General features: G+C 45.7%; 1 protein-coding gene across 3 annotated transcripts in view; it reads left to right on the forward strand.

Annotated features, from left to right (window-relative positions):
- B9D1 (B9 domain containing 1) overlaps window positions 1–25,013 on the forward strand; it is a 91,193-nt gene that overhangs the window by 27,085 nt on the left and 39,095 nt on the right. For all 3 annotated transcript variants that reach the window (XR_008846892.1, XM_056533800.1, XM_056533799.1), the window contains exon 5: window positions 4,291–4,353. Coding sequence is in view for 2 of the 3 variants with exons in the window: in XM_056533800.1 (XP_056389775.1) it covers window positions 4,291–4,353 (63 nt within the window). In the remaining variant the exon portion in view is untranslated. The remainder of the gene's footprint in view (window positions 1–4,290; window positions 4,354–25,013) is intronic.

Genomic DNA, 25,013 nt, shown 5'->3' on the forward strand with positions numbered 1-25,013 from the left:
ATTCCGCCACCGGGATAATGTTGCGCTCTAGACAGAAATGCCAGAAGTCCTTGGCAAGATCTGCAAGCATCTTGGACCTGGTGCCCCCTAGGCGGTTGACGTATTGGACCGCCGCCACGTTGTCCATGCGTAACAAAACACAACAATTGGACGCTTGTGGTACGAAGCTCTTGAGGGCAAAAAATGCCGCTAGGAGCTCCAAGGCATTGATGTGCAGGGCGACCTCCGTGGCGGACCAAGTCCCTCCTGTTGACGCCTCCCCGCACCGGGCGCCCCAGCCGAGACGACTCGCGTCCGACTCTATGATGACGTCCGGGCAGGAATTGAATATGGTTTTGCCGTTCCACTCGACGGCATGACGAAGCCACCACTGCAACTCCTCGATGGCTGCCGGACAAAGAGGAACTTCGTCCGCATACCTGAGACCCTGGCGCAGATGCATAATCTTGAGTCTCTGAAGGGCCCTGTAGTGCAAGGGGGCCGGGAAGATGGCTTGGATGGAGGCTGCTAATAGGCCCACCAAGCGTGCTAGTACCCTTAAGGATAAGCACCCTTTGCGTAAGACTGCTCTGATTTCCTTGCGGATCAGGGCCAGTTTGGATTTGGGAAGGCGGAGAACGGCTTGATTGGTGTCCACCAAGAAGCCAAGGAACTCCATCTCTTGTAGAGGGATCAAAACCGACTTTTCTCGGTTGATTATGAATCCCAGACTCTGCAGAAGCAGTACCGTCCATGACATGTGAAGAGAAGCTTGCGTTTTGGAGCGGGCCATGATGAGGAGGTCGTCTAGATAAATGATCAGACGGACCCCTCTGCTCCTCAAGGATGCCACCACTGGTTTCATCAGCTTGGTGAAGCACCACGGAGCTGAAGACAGGCCGAACGGAAGGCAAGTAAATTGCCACATGTGGTTCCTCCAGAGGAAACGAAGAAGATGTTGCGAATCCTGGTGGATAGGGACGGTGAGGTAAGCGTCCTTCAAATCCACCTTCACCAGCCAATCGCCTGGTTGTAACAAATCGCGAAGGGAGTGAATTCCCTCCATCTTGAAATGGCGATACGTGACATGTTGGTTTAGTTCCCGAAGGTTTATGACCGGACGGTAACCGCCCCCTTTTTTCTTCACTAGGAAAAGGTTGCTTGCGAACCCTAGGGAAGAAGGGTCGATCTCTCGGATCGCCTGTTTGGACAGGAGATCTTGAATCTCGTTGTCTATGAGTAACATGTTGTGTTGTGAAAAACGGATAGGGGTTGGCTGTATACCCAGGACCGGTAGAGATTGGAGTTCTATGTGAAATCCCGCTACTGTCTGTAGGATCCACGCGTCTGCCGTAATCGCAGACCAGGCGTGGGAAAAATACATCAGGCGTCCCCCCACAGGGATGTGAGCATGTGGAATATCTGGCACACTTACCGGTAGTTGGACGGGAACGGGGATATCCGCGTCCGCCACGTCCGCGCCAAGGTCGACCTCTGGGGGGGAAGAAAGGCGACGGTTGTGCCATTGGGACTGTGTAGGACGGAGGAGCCTGAGGGTACTGGTATTGGGCAGAGGGTCTGCCCTGTGGCCTATAGGAGGGGGTGCGGCCGGCAGATCGGCCTCTACCTCTGCCGGCCCGAGGAAAAAGCTTATTTGTCCCCGATTTCTTTAAAGAAGTCTGGGCTTTATCCAGACCTGTAAACAGGCCGACAAACCTGTTGATGTCCTTCATCAGGTTGTCCCCAAAGAGCATTCCTGCTGCTGCAGGCCCAGACTCAGTTTCAGCCAGGTGGGACAGTTGCGGGTCGAGACGCATCAGGATCGACCTACGTCGTTCAATCGAGCAGGTGGTGTTGGCCGTACCTGCCAGGCATATGGCCCTCTGGGCCCACCCCCGGAGTTGACGGGTATCGACAGGTTGATCTGTCGTTGCGGCCTGTTCAGACAGGTTGAGTATCTTAGTGAGAGGGCCCAATAAGTCTAAGATACGCTCCTGAATAGTCTTAAATGAGCGTTCTATTCCCTTCTTAGGGAATTTACCCGATTTCATTAGGTATTTCATCAAAATGGGGTCCACTTCGGGGGTTGCCACTACTTTATTGGGAATAAAGGGCCTGGGACACTCAGCTCTCAGCTTGTTACGGCTGGTTCTGTCTAGGGACTTACGAGCCCAGAGCTCCACATACTGGGTCACGTGAGGAAGTGGGGACCATTCACCCGATCGTGGATGAGAGATGGAATCAGGGTGAAAAAGGGGTTCACCTAGGGAGTCTAGGATCACAGTGCCCTGTGTAACAGGGTTGGCGTCGGTGTCGAACGCCGTATCCCCAGCATCCTCGATATTAGTGTTGGATTCAAAGTCGTCAGACTCGCTGGATGATCCCGACGAATCCTCGTCAGAGGAATCTACGCAAGAGTCGGGTTTGGTCCGTCTAGCGGATCTGTGCCTCTTCTCATGTAACTCCCTGAGGCCCAGGGGTCGAGTGGAGTCTGATGGATGCTGGGGTTGGCAGGCCGGGGTAGGGGCTGCCTGGAGCACATTATTATCTTCCCCTGCCGGGGAGTCAGATGTCGCCAATGTATGTTTCCTTTTATGGGAAACTTTCCCCTTCTTAATTGGCGGTTCACCGCTTTGGAATGGCGGGACAGATGCACAGGATACCGCTGGTAGTGATCCAGAGGTTACCATGGCGGAGGCCAAAGCTGCCTGAACAGACTTATTAATTAAGTCTTGTATCTGGTTGGCGGTCATAAATTGGGCCGAGTCTAAAGAGCTCTCCCCTCTACTGGGAGCAGATGAGGGTTCCTCAGCCATATTGACTAACAGGTTAACTGTAGGAGAACTAGTGGGAAAAGGGAAGGATTGATGAGAAGGAATAAATTCCTGAAATCTACCTACAGAGAATACGTATAGGGAAGAGATGGTACAGGCTCCGTCCTCCACACCGCTAGCGTTGCACTGACGCAGCGGTGGGAGGTGCCTGAGAGTCCTTGTACCCGGGGACGAAGTCTCGCGAGACTACGTCCGGCTGGGTACTGATTGGAAGGCGCAGGAGCGCGGTCCAGTGACGAAGAGGAAACTCCGCCCCTCTCAGCGTGTAGGCCGCGAAGAAATGCGGCCGACGCGCGAAAGATCCGCCCCTATCCCGCGCGCGCGAAGCGCAGAACGTAGGAGAAGAAGGTAAAATGGCGCCGGGAGGGGGGAGGGTGGTGTTGGGAAGCGGAGGAAGGTATGAGGAGCGGAGAGTAGAAGAGGATAGTGGAGTGAAGAACCGGAGCAAGGAGAAAGACTAGCGCCGGGGAAATAGTTGTACGAAACGGGGTAAAATCGCATAAAATGCGAATGGGCGAAGATAATCGCGATTATCTTCCCCCAACAACACAATATCTATAATAGTTATGATATAACAAGTAAGGAAAAAAAAAAAAACCCAAAGTATTAAATCACAGATAGCACTTAGCTTGTATGCTCTGCCATGAGCAGAAAGAAAGAGGAGGATCTATATGTGGGCAGTCCTTATATAGAGGCTACAGACGAGGAGTGGCTGCTGTGGTCCCGGGACTGCTGGGAGTTGTAGTTTTTTCTTTACACTGATTGTTTATTGAATTTTGTTCTGCTATGGGCATTATTAAAGAAAGAATAATGCATAAGATATGAGCCTCCTGTCTGATATATAACTCAGGATCAGTACAGGATAAGTAATGTAATGTATGTACACAGTGACCTCACCAGCAGAATAGTGAGTACAGCTCTGGGGTATAATACAGGATCAGTACAGGATAAGTAATGTAATGTATGTACACAGTGACCTCACCAGCAGAATAGTGAGTACAGCTCTGGAGTATAATACAGGATATAACTCAGGATCAGTACAGGATAAGTAATGTAATGTATGTACACAGTGACCTCACCAGCAGAATAGTGAGTACAGCTCTGGAGTATAATACAGGATATAACTCAGGATCAGTACAGGATAAGTAATGTATGTACACAGTGACCTCACCAGCAGAATAGTGAGTACAGCTCTGGAGTATAATACAGGATATAACTCAGGATCAGTACAGGATAAGTAATGTAATGTATGTACACAGTGACCTCACCAGCAGAATAGTGAGTACAGCTCTGGAATATAATACAGGATATAACTCAGGATCAGTACAGGATAAGTAATGTAATGTATGTATACTGTGACACTACCTGCTGAATAGTAAGCGCTGCTCCAGAATTTGCAGAGGGTCCTGGTAATTTTTATTTTCTGGCTCTTTTTATTTTCCTTTCAGTGTTTTTCATTGTTATCCTTCTTTTCTAGGCATAAAAAAACTATTCCCATGTTTGTCCCAGAGTCTTCATCAAGGCTTCAGAAGTTCACCAGGTAAAGTGATATCCCGTCTCCTGCATTATGTACCTGCTCGCCCTATGTTTCCTCCTGTCTGTATTTGTGAGTTCTCGCGGGGTGTTTGGGCAGGTTTAGTCTTGGTTATGTAGTGATGAGACCTCACAGCCTGTGCAGTCCTCTCCACCATTATTATCTTGTATCTGAAGTAATAGTCTGCGTTTTCCTCTACGTTCTGACCTCTGTGTCTGTTATTATTGTGGCTCCCATTTCTTCGGCTCTCTCTTGACATGGACGTCACTTTCTATAGTCGCGCTCTTTGCTCAATCCCTGTTTTTAAAATCAGTGCAGTTTATGCTGAGGATACTTGTGGTTACTGTCACTGCTGAATAAACGGACTTCATGTCATTCATCCAGCGCCTGCACATTTATTCTCCATGGTCTGTAGAAATAGGAGCAGTGTGAAGCAGCTGCCCAACGTATTACAGGTGAACCCCACCAGCACTGCGCCCCACAGACACATACTAAACCAAGGCTGCACCCACTGTGTAAGCTGGATCAGGCCTTTAACTCAACGATATAGGCTGAGCCGGGGCTGTACCCTGCAGATATAGGCTGAGCCGGGGCTGTACCCTGCAGATATAGGCTGAGCCGGGGCTGTACCCTGCAGATATAGGCTGAGCCGGGGCTGTACCCCGCAGATATAGGCTGAGCCGGGGCTGTACCCTGCAGATATAGGCTGAGCCGGGGCTGTACCCTGCAGATATAGGCTGAGCCGGGGCTGTACCCTGCAGATATAGGCTGAGCCGGGGCTGTACCCTGCAGATATAGGCTGAGCCGGGGCTGTACCCTGCAGATATAGGCTGAGCCGGGGCTGTACCCTGCAGATATAGGCTGAGCCGGGGCTGTACCCTGCAGATATAGGCTGAGCCGGGGCTGTACCCTACAGATATAGGCTGAGCCGGGGCTGTACCCTGCAGATATAGGCTGAGCCGGGGCTGTACCCCGCAGATATAGGCTGAGCCGGGGCTGTACCCCGCAGATATAGGCTGCTTCATGGTTGTACCCCGCAGATATAGGCTGAGCCGGGGCTGTACCCCGCAGATATAGGCTAAGCCGGGGCTGTACCCCGCAGATATAGGCTGCACCATGGCTGTACCCCACAGATATAGGTAGCTTCATGGCTGTACCCCACAGATATAGGTAGCTTCATGGTTGTACCCCACAGATATAGGAGGCTTCATGGTTGTACCCCACAGATATAGGCTGCTTCATGGTTGTACCCCACAGATATAGGATGCTTCATGGTTTTACCCCACAGGTATAGGATGCTTCATGGTTGTACCCCACATATATAGACTGCATCGAGCTGTACCCCACATATATAGACTGCATCGAGCTGTACCCCACATATATAGACTGCATCGAGCTGTACCCCACATATATAGACTGCATCGAGCTGTACCCCACATATATAGACTGCATCGAGTTGTACCCCACATATATAGACTGCATCGAGCTGTACCCCACATATATAGACTGCATCGAGCTGTACCCCACATATATAGACTGCATCGAGCTGTACCCCACATATATAGACTGCATCGAGCTGTACCCCACATATATAGACTGCATCGAGCTGTACCCCACATATATAGACTGCATCGAGCTGTACCCCACATATATAGACTGCATCGAGCTGTACCCCACAGATATAGGCTGCACCATGGCTGTACCCCACAGTTATTGGCTGCACCAGGGCTGTTCCCTACACATATAGGCTGTATCACAGATTTACAGGCTGAGAATGTAAACTCTCTATTGTGATCCTCTGTATACAATTCAGTCTCTGTATCCTCTATCTCCATAGACATTGCGGTGATATGTCAGGGCCTCATTACAATCTCAAAGAGCGCGGTGTATTATTCATGACCCATTACTCTTACATAAGTATATTATGCCTCTGGAAAAGTTTGTTGGTGTTTTTTTTCTCACTATTATTTGTTCTTTGACAAATGCAAAGTTTTTGAAACTTCTATACTTGCTGTCTGGTTTTTACATACAGTGGGTTAATTTGCACAACTTGTTGTCACAGGCTCCCAGTATACAGCTCTGCGGGGATGGCCCCCACTTCTCACCGCTCCGTAATTCAGCTTCAGCTCCTCTGAGGCTCTATCAGTACCTAAAGCGTTTTACTTTGAGGTTCTCCTCCGACACTAGGAGACAGATTGAAAGTAGCTAGACTGATTCATTAATATGTTTACTTCCCATAGATATTGTCTAATACCTGACATAAATATAGTACTATCTTGGTAATATCTGTGGTGATATCACTGCTTCCCAGATATTAAATAGCATCTAAGTGATGTTACTGATTCTCAAAGGTTAAATAGAACCTCAGTGATATCACTGTTTTCCAGCACTCATATAGTATCCTTGTTATATATATGTTGGAACTGGATGCTAGAAGTTGTATAATACCTCATTGATCACATTAGTTCCCAAAGGACAGAGAGTACCTTGAGAATGTCTCTGGTTTTCAGACATTAGATAGTTACATTGGTGATGTGGCTGGTTCCCAGAGGTCAGATAGTACCTTAGTAATGGCACAATTTTCTAAGAGGTTAAATAGTGCCTCAGTGATGTCACTGGTTTCCAGACAACACATAGTACCAGTTCTCAAATGTTGGATAGTACCGCAGTAATATCACTGATTCCCAGTGGTCATATAGTACCCTAGTGATACTATATATGTTGGAACATACAATCCCAAAAGTCATATAGTACCTCCAGCAATTGTTGGTTTCCAGACATCAGTACCTATAGTGATGTCACTGGTTCAAACAGTCAGTACCTCAGTGATCATTCATTTACAGATGTTGGATATTTACTTCAGTGATGTCACTTGTTTCCAGATGTCAGGTAGTATCTCGGTGATCATCGGTTTCCAGATGTTGGATAGTACCACAGTGATCATTGGTTTCCAGATGTTGGATAGTACCTCAGTGATCATTGGTTTCCAGATGTTGGATAGTACCTCAGTGATCATTGGTTTCCAGATGTTGGATAGTACCTCAGTGATCATTGGTTTCCAGATGTTGGATAGTACCACAGTGATCATTGGTTTCCAGATGTTGGATAGTACCTCAGTAATCATTGGTTTCCAGGTGTTGGATAGTACCTCAGTGATCATTGGTTTCCAGATGTTGGATAGTACCTCAGTGATCATTGGTTTCCAGGTGTTGGATAGTACCTCAGTGATCATTGGTATCCAGGTGTTAGATAGTACCTCAGTGATCATTGGTTTCCAGGTGTTGGATAGTACCTCAGTGATCATTGGTATCTAGGTGTTGGATAGTACCTCAGTGATCATTGGTATCCAGGTGTTGGATAGTACCTCAGTGATCATTGGTATCCAGGTGTTGGATAGTACCTCAGTGATCATTGGTATCCAGGTGTTGGATAGTACCTCAGTGATCATTGGTTTCCTGACGTCGGCTAGTACCTCAGTGATCGTTGGTTTGCAGATGTTGGATAGTATTTCAGATGTTTGATAGTACCTCAGTGATCATTGGTTTCCAGATGTTGGATAGTACCTCAGTGATCATTGGTTTCCAGGTGTTGGATAGTACCTCAGTGATCATTGGTATCTAGGTGTTGGATAGTACCTCAGTGATCATTGGTATCCAGGTGTTGGATAGTACCTCAGTGATCATTGGTATCCAGGTGTTGGATAGTACCTCAGTGATCATTGGTTTCCTGACGTCGGCTAGTACCTCAGTGATCGTTGGTTTGCAGATGTTGGATAGTATTTCAGATGTTTGATAGTACCTCAGTGATCATTGGTTTCCAGGTGTTGGATAGTACCTCAGTGATCATTGGTTTCCAGGTGTTGGATAGTACCTCAGTGATCATTGGTTTCCAGATGTTGGATAGTACCTCAGTGATCATTGGTTTCCAGATGTTGGATAGTACCTCAGTGATCATTGGTTTCCAGATGTTGGATAGTACCTCAGTGATCATTGGTTTCCAGGTTTTGGATAGTACCTCAGTGATCGTTGGTTTCCAGATGTTGGATAGTACCTCAGTGATCATTGGTTTCCAGGTGTTGGATAGTACCTCAGTGATCATTGGTTTCCTGACGTCGGCTAGTACCTCAGTGATCGTTGGTTACCAGATGTTGGCTAGTATTTCAGATGTTTGATAGTACCTCAGTGAATATTGTTTTTCAGACATCAGATAGTACCTCATTGATGTCACTTGTTTCCAGACATCTGACAGTACCTCACTGATTTCAGTGTTTAGTTGATATCATTGCTTTCGATCAATCCACTTCTAAGTATCATAAGACTGTAAATAATTCCCAAGATCTCATTGGATGCAAGTCTTCTTTATTATAAGCAGTTGCAAAGGTTACTGAGATGTAAACAACAGTGACGAGTACCATGTTGCCAGTTACTCCATAACAGTCTATACCCTTCAAAGTCTCCAACGCCCGGACAAGAATGTGCAGTTGTTTTCCGTCTTTGTTGTGTCATCTAAGTCCAAGCACAAAGTGGAGAACCCCCCTGCCGACCACTCTTTATTACCAATGCCAGCAGGGAGGGAGAACGGACCTCCGCAGTATGAATCACTTTTATTGCATGTTTAGAGCGGACACCGGAGGGGGGTATTTATCGTCACTAAGCATTCACCTGAACAGTACCGTACATACTCCATATTTCACCATGACACTGTATTATGCATTAGAATGAACAGCAACCGAATAAATGCCTCATTTACTATAAGAAACCAAAATACCAAAAATATACAAATGGCTACAAAACGCTCATTAGTCTTCTTTTTCCTTGTACGTAGTGAATATTCTGCATGCCGACTGCCGCCCTCCTAGCCTTTAGGATTCCTAACATACTTTACCAAAAATAACCAAAGAAAAACAGTTTTGACCAAAAGTTGTCAATCTGCTGTCCTCCGCTTATTGTTAGGGGAATCCTGTCTCTTGTAACAGACACAGCAAAGCTGGATAACAGGGCTTAGCATGTGCTATGTGCAGAAGAGATGAAGAGAAAAGCTTTGTACCTGCAATCTGTGACTATTCTCCAGAGACGTGTTTCCCAACCAGTGTGCCTCTAATGGAGGAGTAGCCGCACTAGCATGTGGCCCTATTAAAGTCTGTGGGAGCCTTGGAAAGGATATAAGATTCTAATGCAGTGTTTCTCAATCAGTTTGCCTTCAGCTGTTGCAAAACTGCAAATCCCAGCATGCCCGGACAGCGAAAGGCTGTCCGGGCATGCTGGGAGTTGTAGTATTGCAACAGCTGGAGGTACACTGGTTGGAAAAAAATAGGGCATCAAGGGGTCTGCACTCTCCATGCAAGGTAAATCAAGGCTTCTCTCTATTGTCAGGAGCAGCTGCAGTTTCTGTGCTTAGTGTAATCACTTCTTTGCTGTGCTGCTGCTGTATGTACATGGTGAGTCCTCCTTTATCTAATCTCCCCCACCCCTCTCACTTTAGATTGTCATCATTATCAGCTTGTGCTTAATGTAACCCCTTCCTTACATTGCTGCGTCTCCTTCTTTGTTTTCTGCTCACGCAGCACTTTACACACCCTGTGCATCAGTAACTCATTCTCCCTCCACATGTTATCTACAGCCCAGCCCAGTAAAGCCTGGTCAATCCAATGAACCTTTACCAGCACTTGACAGTCATGACAAAGCAAAGTGGAATAGGCACTGTGATTGGACAGACAACTAAGGGAGGAAATAAAATAATTCAGGTTTTTAACCCCTTCTCCCCTCAGCGTTTTTTTTTAATTTTTTTTTTTTGGGAGGTTTGTAACTCCTCTCCTTCTAAGAGCCACAATTTTATTTATCTATGTATTTATAAAAAAATGTTTTAATTAATTTTATTTATTAACCTAATAATTTATTTGTTTGATAATTTTATTTATTTATATTTCCATCTACAGAGCTATACCAGGGCTTGTTTCTTGCAGGACCAATTGTACTTTTTAGGGCTCTTTCACATTAAATTTTCCATTGTAGAATGGGAGTTTAGCAAGGGAAAAATTACTGCAATTAACTTCAATGGGGCTCTGAATGGAATTCCGCAAAATTTATAGACAGGTCTCATAATTATGCAGAATGTGGAATTTCCGCGGCTGTGTTATTGGGACAGTGGGATCCCCATTGAAGTTAAAGGGGTTATCCAGGAAAAAACTTTTTTTTATATATCAACTGGCTCCAGAAAGTTAAACAGATTTGTAAATTACTTCTATTAAAAAATCTTAATCCTTTCAGTACTTATGAGCTTCTGAATTTGAGTTGTTCTTTTCTGTCTAAGTGCTCTCTGATGACACGTGTCTCGGGAACTGCACAGAGTAGAAGAGGTTTGCTATGGGGATTTTCTTCTAGACTGGGCGGTTCCCGAGACACGTGTCATCAGAGAGCACTTAGACAGAAAAGAACAACTCGACTTCAGAAGCTCGTAAGTACTGAAAGGATTAAGATTTTTTAATAGAAGTAATTTACAAATCTGTTTAACTTTCTGGAGCCATTTGATATATATATAAAAAAAAAGTTTTTTCCTTGATAACCCCTTTAATGTGCAGTAAATTATGCTGAATTTCCGGCAGAATTCTGCACGGAAATTCCGTCGTGTGAACATAGCTTCAAAATCTGCAGCTTTTTTGTCATCAAAATTGCTGTGGATTGAAAATCTGCACTACAGACAATTTCAGAATTTTTGCATATTTGTTTTAAATTTTTTGCAGAAAATGTGCAGCATTTTTGCTACACATGACCCTAAAAAAGAAAAAAAAAAGAGATGTATAGAAACCTTAGAAAACTGTATTAAAACACACGACAACTCTATGAGAAAGCTAATCCTTCTGAAGAAAGCCTTGACACCGTTGTTATGGCTGACACATGGCTGTATAGGACGCCATCAATAAGTCAGCCCCATGTGCCTGTCCCTGTGGGGCCTTTTACTTTACACTGGCACATTGGCCGCCTCGCTTTGCCTGTAAAAAGTCACTACGGTCACAAGCAATACGATGAATAACATCCCATTACACTACTATAACTTACATTAATCCTATATCACGGCAGCCGCACACAGTGCCCGGGCTGACTTGGCACTGAGCCTGATTCTATGGGCACATTACTGTGGGCGGTTTTGTATTAGAAGAGCCTCATTGTGCTTAAACGTAGTTGGTTTGTTGTTTTTCCCAGAAAGTTTTCATTCTTTTAGAAGGATAAGTGATCTCCAAGAGTTGTTCAAGCCTCCTGGAGCCTGGATAATTGCATGAAGTTTCTAGCATTTTGCTTTTTTGTCCTGTAGTATTGCCCGTTCTGAGCCTACTGGTTCACGAATGGAATTCCAGAATAACAGTGAAGACTGACACGTACATAAGAAATGCACTGAGACAAAGGGAAAGTGGCGAGGTGTCTATACATAGCAGAGATCTCTGGGTACTGTCTATCACCAATAGTTGTCACCCATGTAACCAACTTTCCAAACTGTACATGCATGCAATTTTTCCCTTGACCTTCAAAAATTACCTGTGGTATCCCACAAAAAAAAGTTATGTTACTTGGTACCTAATCCTGATCATGTACATATAATTTGTATGTGTCTAGCACCTATATTTCTCACACAAATACCTTCTCTCTGATGTTCACTTGGTTTTTCAGCCGGTGGTTTGGAGGGGGTGTGTCCTTACTCCGCATGACTCCGCTTCCTCACTGAGCCTGCTGGGTCTCTTCATCCAGTCACTGCAGGCTGCTCTGTAACCCTCTCCTCTCTGTTTTCATGCTGCAGTCTCATAGGACAGGGGTTAGCAGTGAGGAGTACTAGTCCTGTCCTAACTTCCTGGACTCTGTTCCTGCCTGTGCTTTAGATGGGACAAAGATGATGCTGCAGCCGGACTGGATTATGTTCTGGATTGTATGGGGGTACCATACCCAAGTGGTCTTTTTTTATAAGTCACGATTTCTATAAAAAGGAGAGAACATTTTCTTATGAAGTACATAAGAAAGGTAAATTTTTTGCCAAGATGTACAACATATAAAAAGTATTTTGAATCTGACAGTGAAACATACCATGTGTACCCACGCAGCCTAAGGATGACCATATAAGTGCCCCATTTATTGCATGCATGTTAATACAAATTTTCTGCAAAATATGTTCTCCTATGGGATTCCACGATTAGCGGTGAAAAGTGCACGACTACTGCGCCTTGTCCTCACCTGTACAAGCACCCTACCCTTGGCATATTTGCCCATAAATACCTAATATATTGTTATGTTTGGTAGCCCTCCTCCAGAAGGAAAAGCGTGTGCTCTCTGGTGCCACCTGTTGGAGGTAGCATCTCTACAAGATGATTCTTAGCCCCTTTTTAAAGAGCCTTGAAATAGTGGTAAGTGGCGCCAGAGAGGTGGCTGCAGAAGTGAAGCATTGCATGGTCTAGACTTCACCTTTCTGTGGTCTCCTCAAGGGAGAAACATTACCACTCAGTCCTTAGAGCAGTTTTTCCCAAACAGTGTGCCCTCAGTTGTGGCACAATCACAACTCCCAGCATGCTCGGACAGCCTTAGGTTGTGCGGGCATGCTGGGCGATGTGGTTTTGCCACAGCTAAAGGCACAGTGGTTGGGAAACACTGGCTTAGAGTATATTTAGATGGTGCAGGATTTTATTGGATCTTCACACTAAACAAAATAGAGTCTCCTCTCTCCTTTCTACTTGTTGATGGTTTCTATCAGCTTTTTTCTACAATAATAATTTACTTCTTGCTTTTTTTCCCCTTTACAAGTCCAAAATTATCAAATCGACTTCTCATCCACCAGTCTATCACGATACCTGCCGTGCATTGATAGCACCAGCACTATTCGTTCTCAGTTTGTATCCTGTTAACACTTACTGAAGGCCACCGGGGGGGGGGGGGGGGGGGGGGGGGGTGTCTTTTTTATAAAACTGAAAATGAAGTGAAGATGGGCAGATGTAGAGAAGATTACCAGCAGCGTGGAGAGCAGAGTGGAGTCGCTCATGGTATTTAGCTGTGTGGGTGGACTCGGTAAAGGGCAGGCATGAGATCCTGCAGAGATATGAGATAGAGAGAGATGGGCCGGGAGGTCTGCCCGTGTACTCGAATGTGTAGGAATTACAGTCATAACACTGAAATCATTATATTTACCGACCAACGCTGCATGAATGTGTTTGCAACGTAATGGAGGCGGAAGCGGCGCATAAGGAGATGAGGTGGCAGCACATATGAGTCAGTGGACATAATGTAATAGACAGACCCCTATTTTTAATATTCATAGACTCCATAGTAACAGGGACTGTTCCCCAAGGCTGGTGCATGGTAAATGTGGTGCCAATATTTAAAAAGGGGACAAAGTGACCCCGGGAATTATAGGCCTGTTAGTTTAGCCTCTGTTTTATGTAAATTGTTTGAGGGTTTTCTAAGGGATGCTATTTTGGAATATCTTGATAAAAATAAATTTATGAATCCATATCAACATGGCTTTATGAGGGATCAATCCTGTCAAACTAACCTGATCGGCTTTTATGAGGAGGTGAGCTCCAGACTGGACCAGGGGGAATCGTGGTATATCTGGATTTTTCCAAAGCATTTGATACGGTTCCACATAAAAGATTGGTGCATAAAATGAGAAGGAATGGGCTGGGGTAGAATGTGTGCAAGTGGGTAAGTAACTGGCTCAGTGATGGGAAACAGAGGGTGGTTATTAATGGTACTTATTCTGATTGGGTGACTGTTACTAGTGGGGTACCACAGGCAGTTAGTTTCGATTTGGTGTGAATGGAAAGTGCCCCGATTGCCCTGAAAAGTCATGCAGAACGCACTGAGGTTTCATAGGTTTCAGATTAATCCTGTGCAACGTTGGGTTCCTGGTGGCAGGAGTACAGTATGGAACATGACGGACAAGGCAGGAGATGGGCAGCTCTGTAGGGCTGGTAAAAGGGCTAGTGATAGTCTTCAGAAACATCTGAAAAGTTTTGGGTTTTCCCAATACCCACATAATTTGGAAAACTTATTAAATTTGTGCCAAACCAATTCGTCATCTCTACTTCCAAAAGAAGTTATTTACGGTAGACATAAAGCTTCAGTAGCTGTCAGTCAAACACTTCTCCTGGCCTCCCAATTTCACAAACATGCTTTGTTTAGATTAGCCTGCATGTATTCTTAATGGGGAAAGGGGCACATTCCTTTGCAAGACCTCTTCATCTTCCAGATACTTCTGACCTGACCTTCAGTCTCCCTGTCCTCCAGATACTACTGACCTCCAGAGTGCTAAATCCTACAGACTCCTATCCTGCAAACTGATCCCACCACCAGGTTCCCCATCCTCAGGACACCTCTAACCTCTAGACTCCTCTGTCCTCCAAACTGATTCAACCTCCAAGATCCCCTCATCCTTAAAGGGGCACAGGATAGGGGAAAAGATGTGTGATTGCGGGGGTCCCGCCGCTGGGAACCCCCTCGATCTGTCCTGCCGCGCCCCTGTCATCTGGTGCAGAGAGTGACCTTTGCTCCATGCCTGATGACTGGCAATGCAGGGGCCAGAGGATGGTGATGTCACAGACCCGCACCCTGGTGATGTAACGCCCCACCCTTTATTGCAAGTCTATTAGAGGGGGTGTGGGGGGCCGTCACGCCCCCTTCAATAGACTTGCTTTGAAGGAGCGGGACGTCACCAGGGAGCGGGGTCGTGACATCACGATCCTCTGGCCCCTGCATCGCCAGTTATCAGGCACAGAACGAAGCAGATGACATGGGTGCAGCAGGACAGATTTGGGGGGTTCCCAGCGGCGGGACCCCCGCGATCAGACAGAGGAGTCTGGAGACCCCTTAAAGAGTAGCCCTTAAAGAGTTTCAAACCAAAAAGCTCCATCCTTCAGACTCCCCTGTCCTCCAAACTGATTCAACCTCCAAGATCCCCCCCATCCTTTAGACTCCATTTTCCTCCAGGCTGCTCGATCCATCAGACACCTCTGTCCTCCAAACTGCTTCGACCACCAGGATCCCCAAGACTCTGTTGTTCTCCAGACTGCTCCAGTCTCCAGGCTCCTCTGTTCTGTTATTCTTGTGTGCCTTGCTGCTGTAAAGTAGGGAGTTAAGAAGCCCTGTAGGAGTTGGTGATCGGTAGACTCGAGCCACATCATCATTTTGTCACCAGGTTTCCCATCAAGGCTGCTTTGTTGTGGTTATGGTTGTATGGACAGTGTGTGGCAGCTTGGATGCCAGACGCAGACAAGCTGTTGAGATGACATGGCTGGGTGCTAAATTAGTGACTGACCACGTAAACCTGTGAGGATGGACCGATGGGTGTGCCAACGCGATTCCCACAGAGAGTTGGATTTTGGAATATAGTGGTCTTCATTATAGAAGGGTCAGGGTGCAGCAATGAAAGCCAAGATTAGTGGACAGCGAAAGACATCATATGTCTAGACACTAAGTGAACAGCCATCTAGTGGGTGGCCCTCTTTCACTTGGGATCCATCATCTTCACACTCCTACATATGGGCACCTCATTACCTATTGTTGAAAGGTGAATCTGCAAGTCTACAAAGCACAGAGAATTTTTCGTTTTTCAATCTCATGTTCTCAGGAACCACCAGCGTGGAGCATTGAAGCAGGAATACGTAGCAGAGCCTGTATGGTTAACTCAATATTGGTTTGTTTATTTATTTATATAGTGCCTACAGATTCTGCAGCGCTTACAATTATGGGGTACAAACAAAGACAAGTATCAGACATAAAATTACACAATAACTATTCAAACAACAGGTGTGTGGATATGTTGGGGATATGTTGGGGATATGTTGAGGCCAATTAGACTGGTTTAGGCCTGTCTGAAGAGATGTGTTTTTAGGCCACGTTTGAAACTATGGATGTTGTTGTTGAGTCTGAGGGATAGCATTCCAGAGAACCGGTGCGGTGCAGCACGAGTGAAGTCTTGGAGACGGGAGTGAGAAGTTCGGATTATAGAAGATGTTAGTGTGAGGTCATTAGCAGATCGGAGAGAACGTGTAGGATGGTAGACAGAGATGAGAGAGGTGATGTAGGGAGGTGCAGCATTGTGGAGAGCTTTGTGTGCGAGACTGAGGATTTTGTACTGTATTCTGGACTGAATTGGTAACCAGTGTAGTGACTGGCACAGGGAGGAGGCGTCTGTGTAGCAGCTGGAGAGGAAGATGAGTCTGGCTGCGGCATTAAGGATGGACTGAAGAGGAGAGAGTTTGGAGAAAGGAAGGCCTATTAGTAAAGAGTTACAGTAGTCGAGGCGGGAGTGAATCAAAGCAATAATGAGAGTTTTAGCAGTTTCAGTAGTGAGAAACGGGCGGATTCTTGAAATGTTTTTGAGATGCAGGTGACAAGAACGTGAAAGAGACTAAATATGGGGAGTGAAAGACAGATCAGAGTCAAGTATAACTCCAAGACAGCGAGCCTGCTGTCCGGGAGTTATGGTAGTACCACATACCGAGATGGGAATGTCAGGGTTAGGTACGGTATCAGTTGATGGAGAAAAGACAAGAAGTTCTGTTTTAGAAAGATTTAGTTTCAGATATAAAGAGGACATGATGTCTGAGACGGCAGAGAGACAGTCACTGGTATTCTGTAGGAGTGCAGGGGTGATGTTGGCGGAGGAGGTATAGAGTTGGGTGTCATCAGCGTAGAGGTGGTACTGGAAACCAAATCTACTAATTGTTTTTCCAACGGGGGATGTGTAGAGTGAAAAGAGTAGAGGACCCAGGACCGCTCCCTGGGGAACCCCGGCAGCAAGGGGAAGAGGAGAAGTAGAGCCAGAAAACGAGACGCTAAAGAAGCGGCCAGAGAGATAGGAGGAAAACCAGGCGAGAGCAGAGTCCTTGAGACCCAGGGAGTGGGGACTACTCTAGGAGGAGTTGGTGATCCACAGTGTCAAAAGCCGCAGACAGGTCCAAGAGAATCAGTAAAGAGAAATTGCCATTTGATTTGGCCGTCAGAAGATCGTTAGTGACTTTGGTTAGGGCCGTTTCTGTGGAGTGAAGGGAGCGGAAACCAGACTGTAAGGAGTCAAGGAGAGAGTTTTTGGAGAGATAGCGGATAAGGCGGGAGTAGACCAAGCGTTCCAGGAGTTTGGAGATAAAGGGGAGATTTGAGACGGGTCGATAGTTGGCTGCACAGGTAGGGTCCAGAGATGTTTTTGCAATAGTGGGGTTATGATAGAGTGTTTGAAGGAGGAGGGAAAGACCCCAGAAGAGAGGGAGAGGTTAAAGATTTTAGTTAGGTGACAGCTGATAGCAGGAGAGAGAGACTGGATGAGGTGTGAAGGCATGGGGTCACTAGAGCAGGTAGTGGGGCGGGCGGAGGAGAGGAGCCTGGAAACCTCATCCTCAGTTACAGGCTCAAAAACTGAGAGTGATGAAGAGGAGATGTGGCTGGTAATTGGATCAGAACTTTAGGGGACTGGGAGAGGATTTCATCACGAATGTCATCGATTTTAGTTTTGAAGTATTTGGCCAGGTCTTCAGCACAGAGATCAGTGATTGGGGTCTGTACTTTAGGCCGAAGGAGAGAGTTGAACGTGTCAAAAAGGCGTTTTGGGTTGTTAGACAGAGAGGAGATGAGGGAGGTAAAATATGTTTGTTTGGCGAGATGAAGAGCGGAGTAATAGGATTTAAGCATGAATTTATAGTGCAGGTAGTCTGAAGAAGTCTTAGTTTTCCTCCACAGACGTTCAGCACACCTAGAGCATCGCCTGAGAAAGCGAGTTGTTTGCGTGTGCAAGGGTTGCTGCCGTCTGTGTCGGGAGGTTCGTGTTTTATAGGGTGCCATTTGATCCAGGGTAGACTTTAGGGTGTCATGGTAATGTTTGGCTGCTAGATTAGGGCAGGAGAGAGAAGAGATTGGTGATAGTGAAGATTGTAGAATGTCTATAAATTGACTAGTGTTTATGGCACGCAGGTTTCTGTAAGTGTACAAGGTTGGAGTGTCTGGAAGAAGATAGGAGTTACTGATAGAGAAAGAGAGAAGGTTGTGGTCAGAGAGCTCAAAAGGAGAATTAGTAAATTTAGAGACAGAGCAAAGTCTAGAGAAGATCAAGTCCAGTGTATTCCCATCCTTGTGTGTGGGAGAGTCAGTAAGCTGTGAAAGGGCAAAGGAGGAGGTTAGAGACAGAAGCCGAGAGGCAGAAGTGGAGATTGGGGTATCAATGGGGATATTAAAATCACCCATGATGAGTGTAGGTGTTTCTGAGGAAAGAAAGTGAGGGAGCCAGGTGGCAAAATGATCCAGGAACATTTGGGGAGAACCAGGAGGATGATAGATGACCGCCACTCTGAGAGACAATGGGCAGAAGAGCCTGAGGGTGTGGACCTCAAAAGAGGGAAATGTGAGTGAGGGTAATGGGGGATGACTTGAAAAGTGCATTGTGGGGCTAGAAGCACCCCAACTCCTCCACCATGCCTGGTGTCAGATCTAGGGGTATGGGAAAAGTGAAGGTCACCATAAGATAAAGCAGCGAGAGAAGCGGTGTCAGAAGGTTGTATCCATGTTTCTGTGAGAACCAGCAGATTAAGAGAATTAGTGAGAAATAAGTCATGAATCTGGGTGAGCTTATTGCACACAGATCGAGAGTTTAGAAGAGCGCAGTTAAAGTTTGTAGGGGTTCCGCAAGAGGCAGGAAGTGTAGAGCAAATATTCGTGAAAGGTGGGTCAGGGTTAGGAGCAATGTCCCCAGCAGCTAAAAGCAGAAGAAAGAAGAGGGAGAGCAGATGACTGGGTGAAGTGATGAAGCGACTTCTGTGCTGTACCATGGAATGAGGTGACTCTGGGTGGTTAATGATGGTGAGCAGTGCATGCGAGCAGTACATAGGCGAGGGAAGGAGGCATGGACAGATGTATATAGAGTCCACTGGAGAAATCGGTGGGGGATATAAGAGAAAATGTATCGCAATGATGTAAGTAATAAGTGAGTGCATGTTTGTTTTTTTGTTTTCCTGAAAAAGAGTGACTTACTTTTGTAGTTATAATGTTGAGTTAGTTCCCTTTTGTTCCCTTCTGGTTGAATTCTGGTATAATTCTTGATGTCACACTTAAGAAGCACTTTAGATAGCAGCTTTAGATGGCATATTTTGGTTTGCTTTTTAACAAGCATTCTGGTCAAGGCTTTCTTCTCTATGTGAGGAAATTGCTGAGCGGGCTGCACTCCAGAACATTTAGCACCCAGCATGAAAACCATCAGCACAGGAAGAAAATCGGGGAATCGGTGTCAGAAAAGTTATCATTAGTGTCATTTTACTCTTCTCCTTGTCTGCTAAGTATCACCGCTAATACCTGCTAGAATCTGAGACCTTAAAAAAATAAAAAATAGAGTTTATTTGAAAAACTTCTCCTTCTAAAATTTTTAAGTCTCCAGCAGTGAATCATAAAGCAGATAATACTGTTTTACACTCTGTTAGATTCTCACCTACAAGTCAGTGAAACCAGGCCTTAATCACCTAGAGGATGATGTTCAATGTGCTTTTTCATGGATATTATCTAGTTTACTAACTCCACTTTTGAGCAGATTTCATAGTTTAATTCTTTATAAAAGTTTTGCTTTACTGATCTGGAGTTAAATCATCTATACTGCGTTCACAGTTAAATTTGAAAATTTTCTGCCTGAACGCTGCAGATTATAGCCCTCATTTACTAATGTCAACCTGACTTTTTTTGTCTGGTTGTGCGACCAAATTTGTGTCGCATAGCCCATGCGACACAAATTTGGTCGCACAACTCGACAAAATATGTCATTGATAGCGCTTCAGAGGCATATGTGTATAGATGTTCTGTATGGGGAGCATATGTATAAAGCTTGATGGGCTGTATTTGTGCGAGGGGCGGAAGTAATTATCACTCCCTGCACTTCCAGGTGGGGCTTATTGGGAACAGGTGGGGGCGTGTGTATATAACTCCTCCCTCTCCTACAGGGGTGGAGAATGTGTCGTTTGTGGAATCTCTGCTTCCTGTTGCAGTCTGGTGTTTGAATCTCCCACAAAAATCTTCAGAGCTGCTGCTCACGGTGCGGAGGCCTCGCTGATCATGAGTCTGGGGGGTGCAGGCGCGGCATTCCTGGCAGCTCCGCTGACTGTCTTATCTGGGGATGCTGTGTCTCACTCTGATTATAAGGTAATATTGGGCAGGCATGGTTCTGGCTGGCTCTGCCCGCAGCGGTAGTGGGGGCCAGGAGCGGCAAGCAGGTGAGTTAAATCGGTGCTGGGGGTGGTGTGGCCTCAGCATTTCGCGCAGCCCGCTAGCTGCCTCATGGCGACATGTGGACCGCCCGCCACCCACACAGCTACAATTGTCTATGCCCTTGGGACAGGTTGCGGCAGCTGCCCAGTCCTCGTTATGCGGTCCTGTCAGCTTGTCTGCTATCGTTAATCTAAAGTATAGTGTAGTGCTCTGCGGAGGGTCGTTTCAATATAACGTTTGCTGTATACATTGTGGTGCAATGCTCTGCAAAGAGTCGTTGCAATATAACTTTTGCTGTGTGCTGCGGTGCTCTGCGGGGTATACGGTGCCCTTGCAGTATACGGTACAGTGTAATGCTCTGCAAAGGGTCTCGTTACAATATAACATGTACTGTATAACGGTATAGTGCAGTGCTCTGCAGATGGTCTCGTTACAATATAGTATACATGATATACAGTTATGGTGCAATAATCTGCAGATGCTCTCGTTACAATATAGTACATGATATACAGCTATGGTGATATGCTCTGCAGATGGTCTCGTTACAATATAGTATACATGATATATAGTTAAGGTGCAATGCTCTGCAGATGGTCTTGTTACAGTATACTATATACAGTATAGTGCTATACTCTGCAGATGGTCTCATTATAAACAAACTTTATACAGTTAGTGCAATGCTCTGCAGATGGGATGGTTTCAATATAACATATTATATAGGGCATAGTGCAATGCTCTGCAGAGGGTCATTACAGTTAGCATGTGCAGTGTGGTGCAATGCTCTGCGAAGGGTCTCGTTGCAACACGGTAGCATTTACTGTTTGGTGTGGTGCACGTTGCAGGGTAGCATATGCTGTGTGTGGTGATGCAGTGCTCAGCAGAGTGTCTTGTTTCAATATAGTATACAGTAGGGTGCAATGCTCTGTACAGATATAACATAGGCTACATCTAATTAAATCATAGTATACACAGTGTAATACTCGTTATTTGCACGATCATGGTATCCATACGGTTCATACGCTTGGTTTATGATGGGCATACACGCATTACTGGTACAAGGTGCACACGAGTAGAGCATCTTCACGGTATGAGTTTCTTATCATCCTTACTTTCATGGTTAATTCATACGCTTATGGCACACTGCTCGTACGCGCATAGTATGTATACAGTTTCATGTGCTAATATTATACGGTACATATACTCACTGACGATGCATTCACAGCATTTATACTGTGCAAGCTCGTTTATGCTGTTCACCTCATGGTTATTCTCTCACTCGCTGGTGTTTTACACGGTCCACAAACTTGGCATTTATGCTGTTCACATATTCTTGGCATGTTCACAGTCTTACGTTCTTTCTACCATGTTACGTTCATGGCAATCAAACGCCTTGTAATTATCACTGGTTCATACGCTCAAAGTATCATTCGGTTCATATGTTAATGGTATTTTCATACTGGTTACGGCAGTATACTGCCTATAGCAATTATACGGTTCATACACTCATGGCAGTTATAGTGGTCACACGCTCACGGTTCTTAAGTTGTTCACATGTTCACCGCATTCATACACGGGTTTCATACGCTCATGGCAGTTATATTGGTCACACGGTCATGGTTTTGTTGTTCACACGTTCACCGCATTCATACACGCAGGTTTCATACGGTTCTCACACATAGTGTCATGCTGTTTCGTGCAGTTGTGGCCACGCGCTCATAGCATGTTCACAGCATTATACTGCTCATAGTACTCATACTAGGGATCGACCGATTATCGGTATGGCCGATATTATCGGCCGCCAATCACGATTTTGGGCATTATCGATATGGGCAATTACCTTGCTGATAATGCCCGCACCCGCCAAGTTTCCCCCCCCCCTCCCGACCCGCCGCACCGCGACCCCCCCCCCCCCCCCGACCCGTTGCACCCCCCACCGTAGTGGTGGGCGGTATACCGGTATGAACCGGATACCGTTTTTTTTCTCCCACGGTATGGATTTTTGCCCATACCGCTATACCGGTCGGGCCCCTCCCCCGCCCTACAAGTCAATAAAAAAAATTAAACTTACCCGTAATGGGGGTGGTCCGGGCCATCCATCCTTCGTGTAGTGTCCGGCGGCATTCCGGGTGGAGGGTGAACCGGTCCGGGCTGTCCTTCTCCGGGGTCCTCTTCTCCACTCCGGGCATGCTCCGGCCTAGTACGCTGCATAGACTGCACCGCTACGCCGTGACGTCAGGTGCGTCGCTCCGCACGAGCGACACTGTGCAGCGGCGTCTATGCTGCGTTACTAGGCCGGAGCCTGCCCGGAGTGGAGAAGAGGACCCCGGAGAAGAAGTACAGCCCGGACCGGTTCACCCTCCACCCGGAATGCCGCCGGACACTACAGGAAGGATGGATGGCCCGGACCACCCTGACAGGTAGGGGGAGAGAAGCGGGTGGCGGCGGCGGCCTATGGCACCGCAAAGGCCACTGCAGTGCATTGATTTAAAGCGCCCGCTTTAAATCAATGATCTGCAGCGGTGTCGCGGGGGGATAAATAGCCGATAACTTATACCGGAATATCGGTATAAGTTATCGGCTATCGGCCCTAACCTCCACCGATTATCGGTATAGGCCCTAAAAAAAAACTATATTGGTCGATCCCTAACTCATACCTCATAGGATCATACCACATATTAATTCGTAGCACATATGCTCGACGCTTATACTGCACATGTACTTGTAGCATTTATACTGCACATACACATGGCCTACATCAGACACATACGCTTTTAGCATTGATACCGCAAGTATACTCATAGCATTATACTTCTCATAATATCATACCACTACACGCTCATAGCATTTATACCACATATACACTCGTTGTATTCATACCACAGACATGTTGACGTCATGTATATTGCACATAGAATTGTAGCAATACACTACACGGACATTCGTTGCATTCATTCTGTACATACGATGGTAGTAATTATTCTGCAGACACGCTGTAGTACTTATTCTGCGCACATGTAGCATTCATTCTGTTATGTTCTCTGCACTAACATCCATAGCGTTTACTGTACATGGGTAATGGTATTTATTCTGCATGTTCATCCATAGCGTCTACACTACACACATGCTCCCGTAGCTTTTACTGTACGTATGTTTATAGCATTCATTCTGTGTATTCGTGCATAGTCTTTTATACGGAAAGTTCACTCAGGTTTGTCAGGATGTTACCCTATTGCCTGACTTCTCTTCAGGTTAAGGGGTCAATGTCGGTTGCTACTGACTCGTTCAGAGCAATCGCATTGTTTATTGTCATGACCTGACAAGTTCTCAGGTCAGATACAACCTCCTCTGTTGTATTTCACGACTACGTTATCAGTTAGTTATAGTACACATATTCAACTATCCGGCACAGGTACTCGTTCAAAGGGTGGTCATCATTTTAGTGGCACTAATCGGCTATTCAATACCCGGTCACCTGACTCGTTCCTTCAGGGGTTGAATCGCGGTTGTTACACATTCAGAGCAACCAATTTCAGGAATACTCACAATGTTAACCTGTTTCCTGACTCCTCTTCAGGTTAAGGGGTAATGTCGGTTGCTACTGACTCGTATTCAGAGCAATTTTGTCGTTGGTGTATTTGATATGACCTGACACGTTTTCAGGTCAGATACAACCTCGTCTGTTGTATTTCTCGATTGCGTTATTTCGTTATAGTACACAGATTTAACTATCTGGCATAGTTGCACGTTACGCTCATAGTCTGGTAGTCTGGTTACGTTCATAGCTTTATTTTGTTGTACTGTACATGGGTAATAGTTTTTCTGCATTTCCATCCTTAGAGTCTACACTACACATATGCTCCCGTAGCTTTACTGTACTTATGCTCATAGCTTTCATACTGCATATTCGTGCATAGTGTTTATACGGAAAGCTTATACAGCTTTGTTAGGATGTTGCCCTATTTGCCTGACTCCTTCAGATTAAGGGGTTAATGTCGGTTGCTACCGACAAATTTTCAGAGCAATTACATTGTGGTTTATTGTCATGACCTGAGACGTTCCCAGGACAGATACAGCCTCCTCCGTGGTATTTCATGACCACGTTATCAACTTATAGTAGACATATTCAACTATCCGGCATAGTTGCACGTTGTCTTTTATCTTTTTAGATATATGTTGTTTACACTTTATTTTCTAGGCATGTATGCTGTACTCATAATGGTGTTAGAGCATAAATTCATAACATTTCTTACGTTTTCACGGTACTTATGCTCCCAGCTTGTGTATGATACATGCACCAGTACACAGCATTTGTTGCATACTACCATAGTTGTATGCGGGTAGGTTATTATGTGCATTCGTTCCTAGTGTTGAATAGCAGTTGCACCTCTGGCTGTACATATATTTACAATACACGATTACAGTATTCATATTGTGCTTACATTCATTGCAGATATA

The sequence above is a fragment of the Hyla sarda genome, chromosome 8 (genome assembly GCF_029499605.1).
Source record: "Hyla sarda isolate aHylSar1 chromosome 8, aHylSar1.hap1, whole genome shotgun sequence".
Lineage (NCBI taxonomy): Eukaryota > Metazoa > Chordata > Amphibia > Anura > Hylidae > Hyla > Hyla sarda.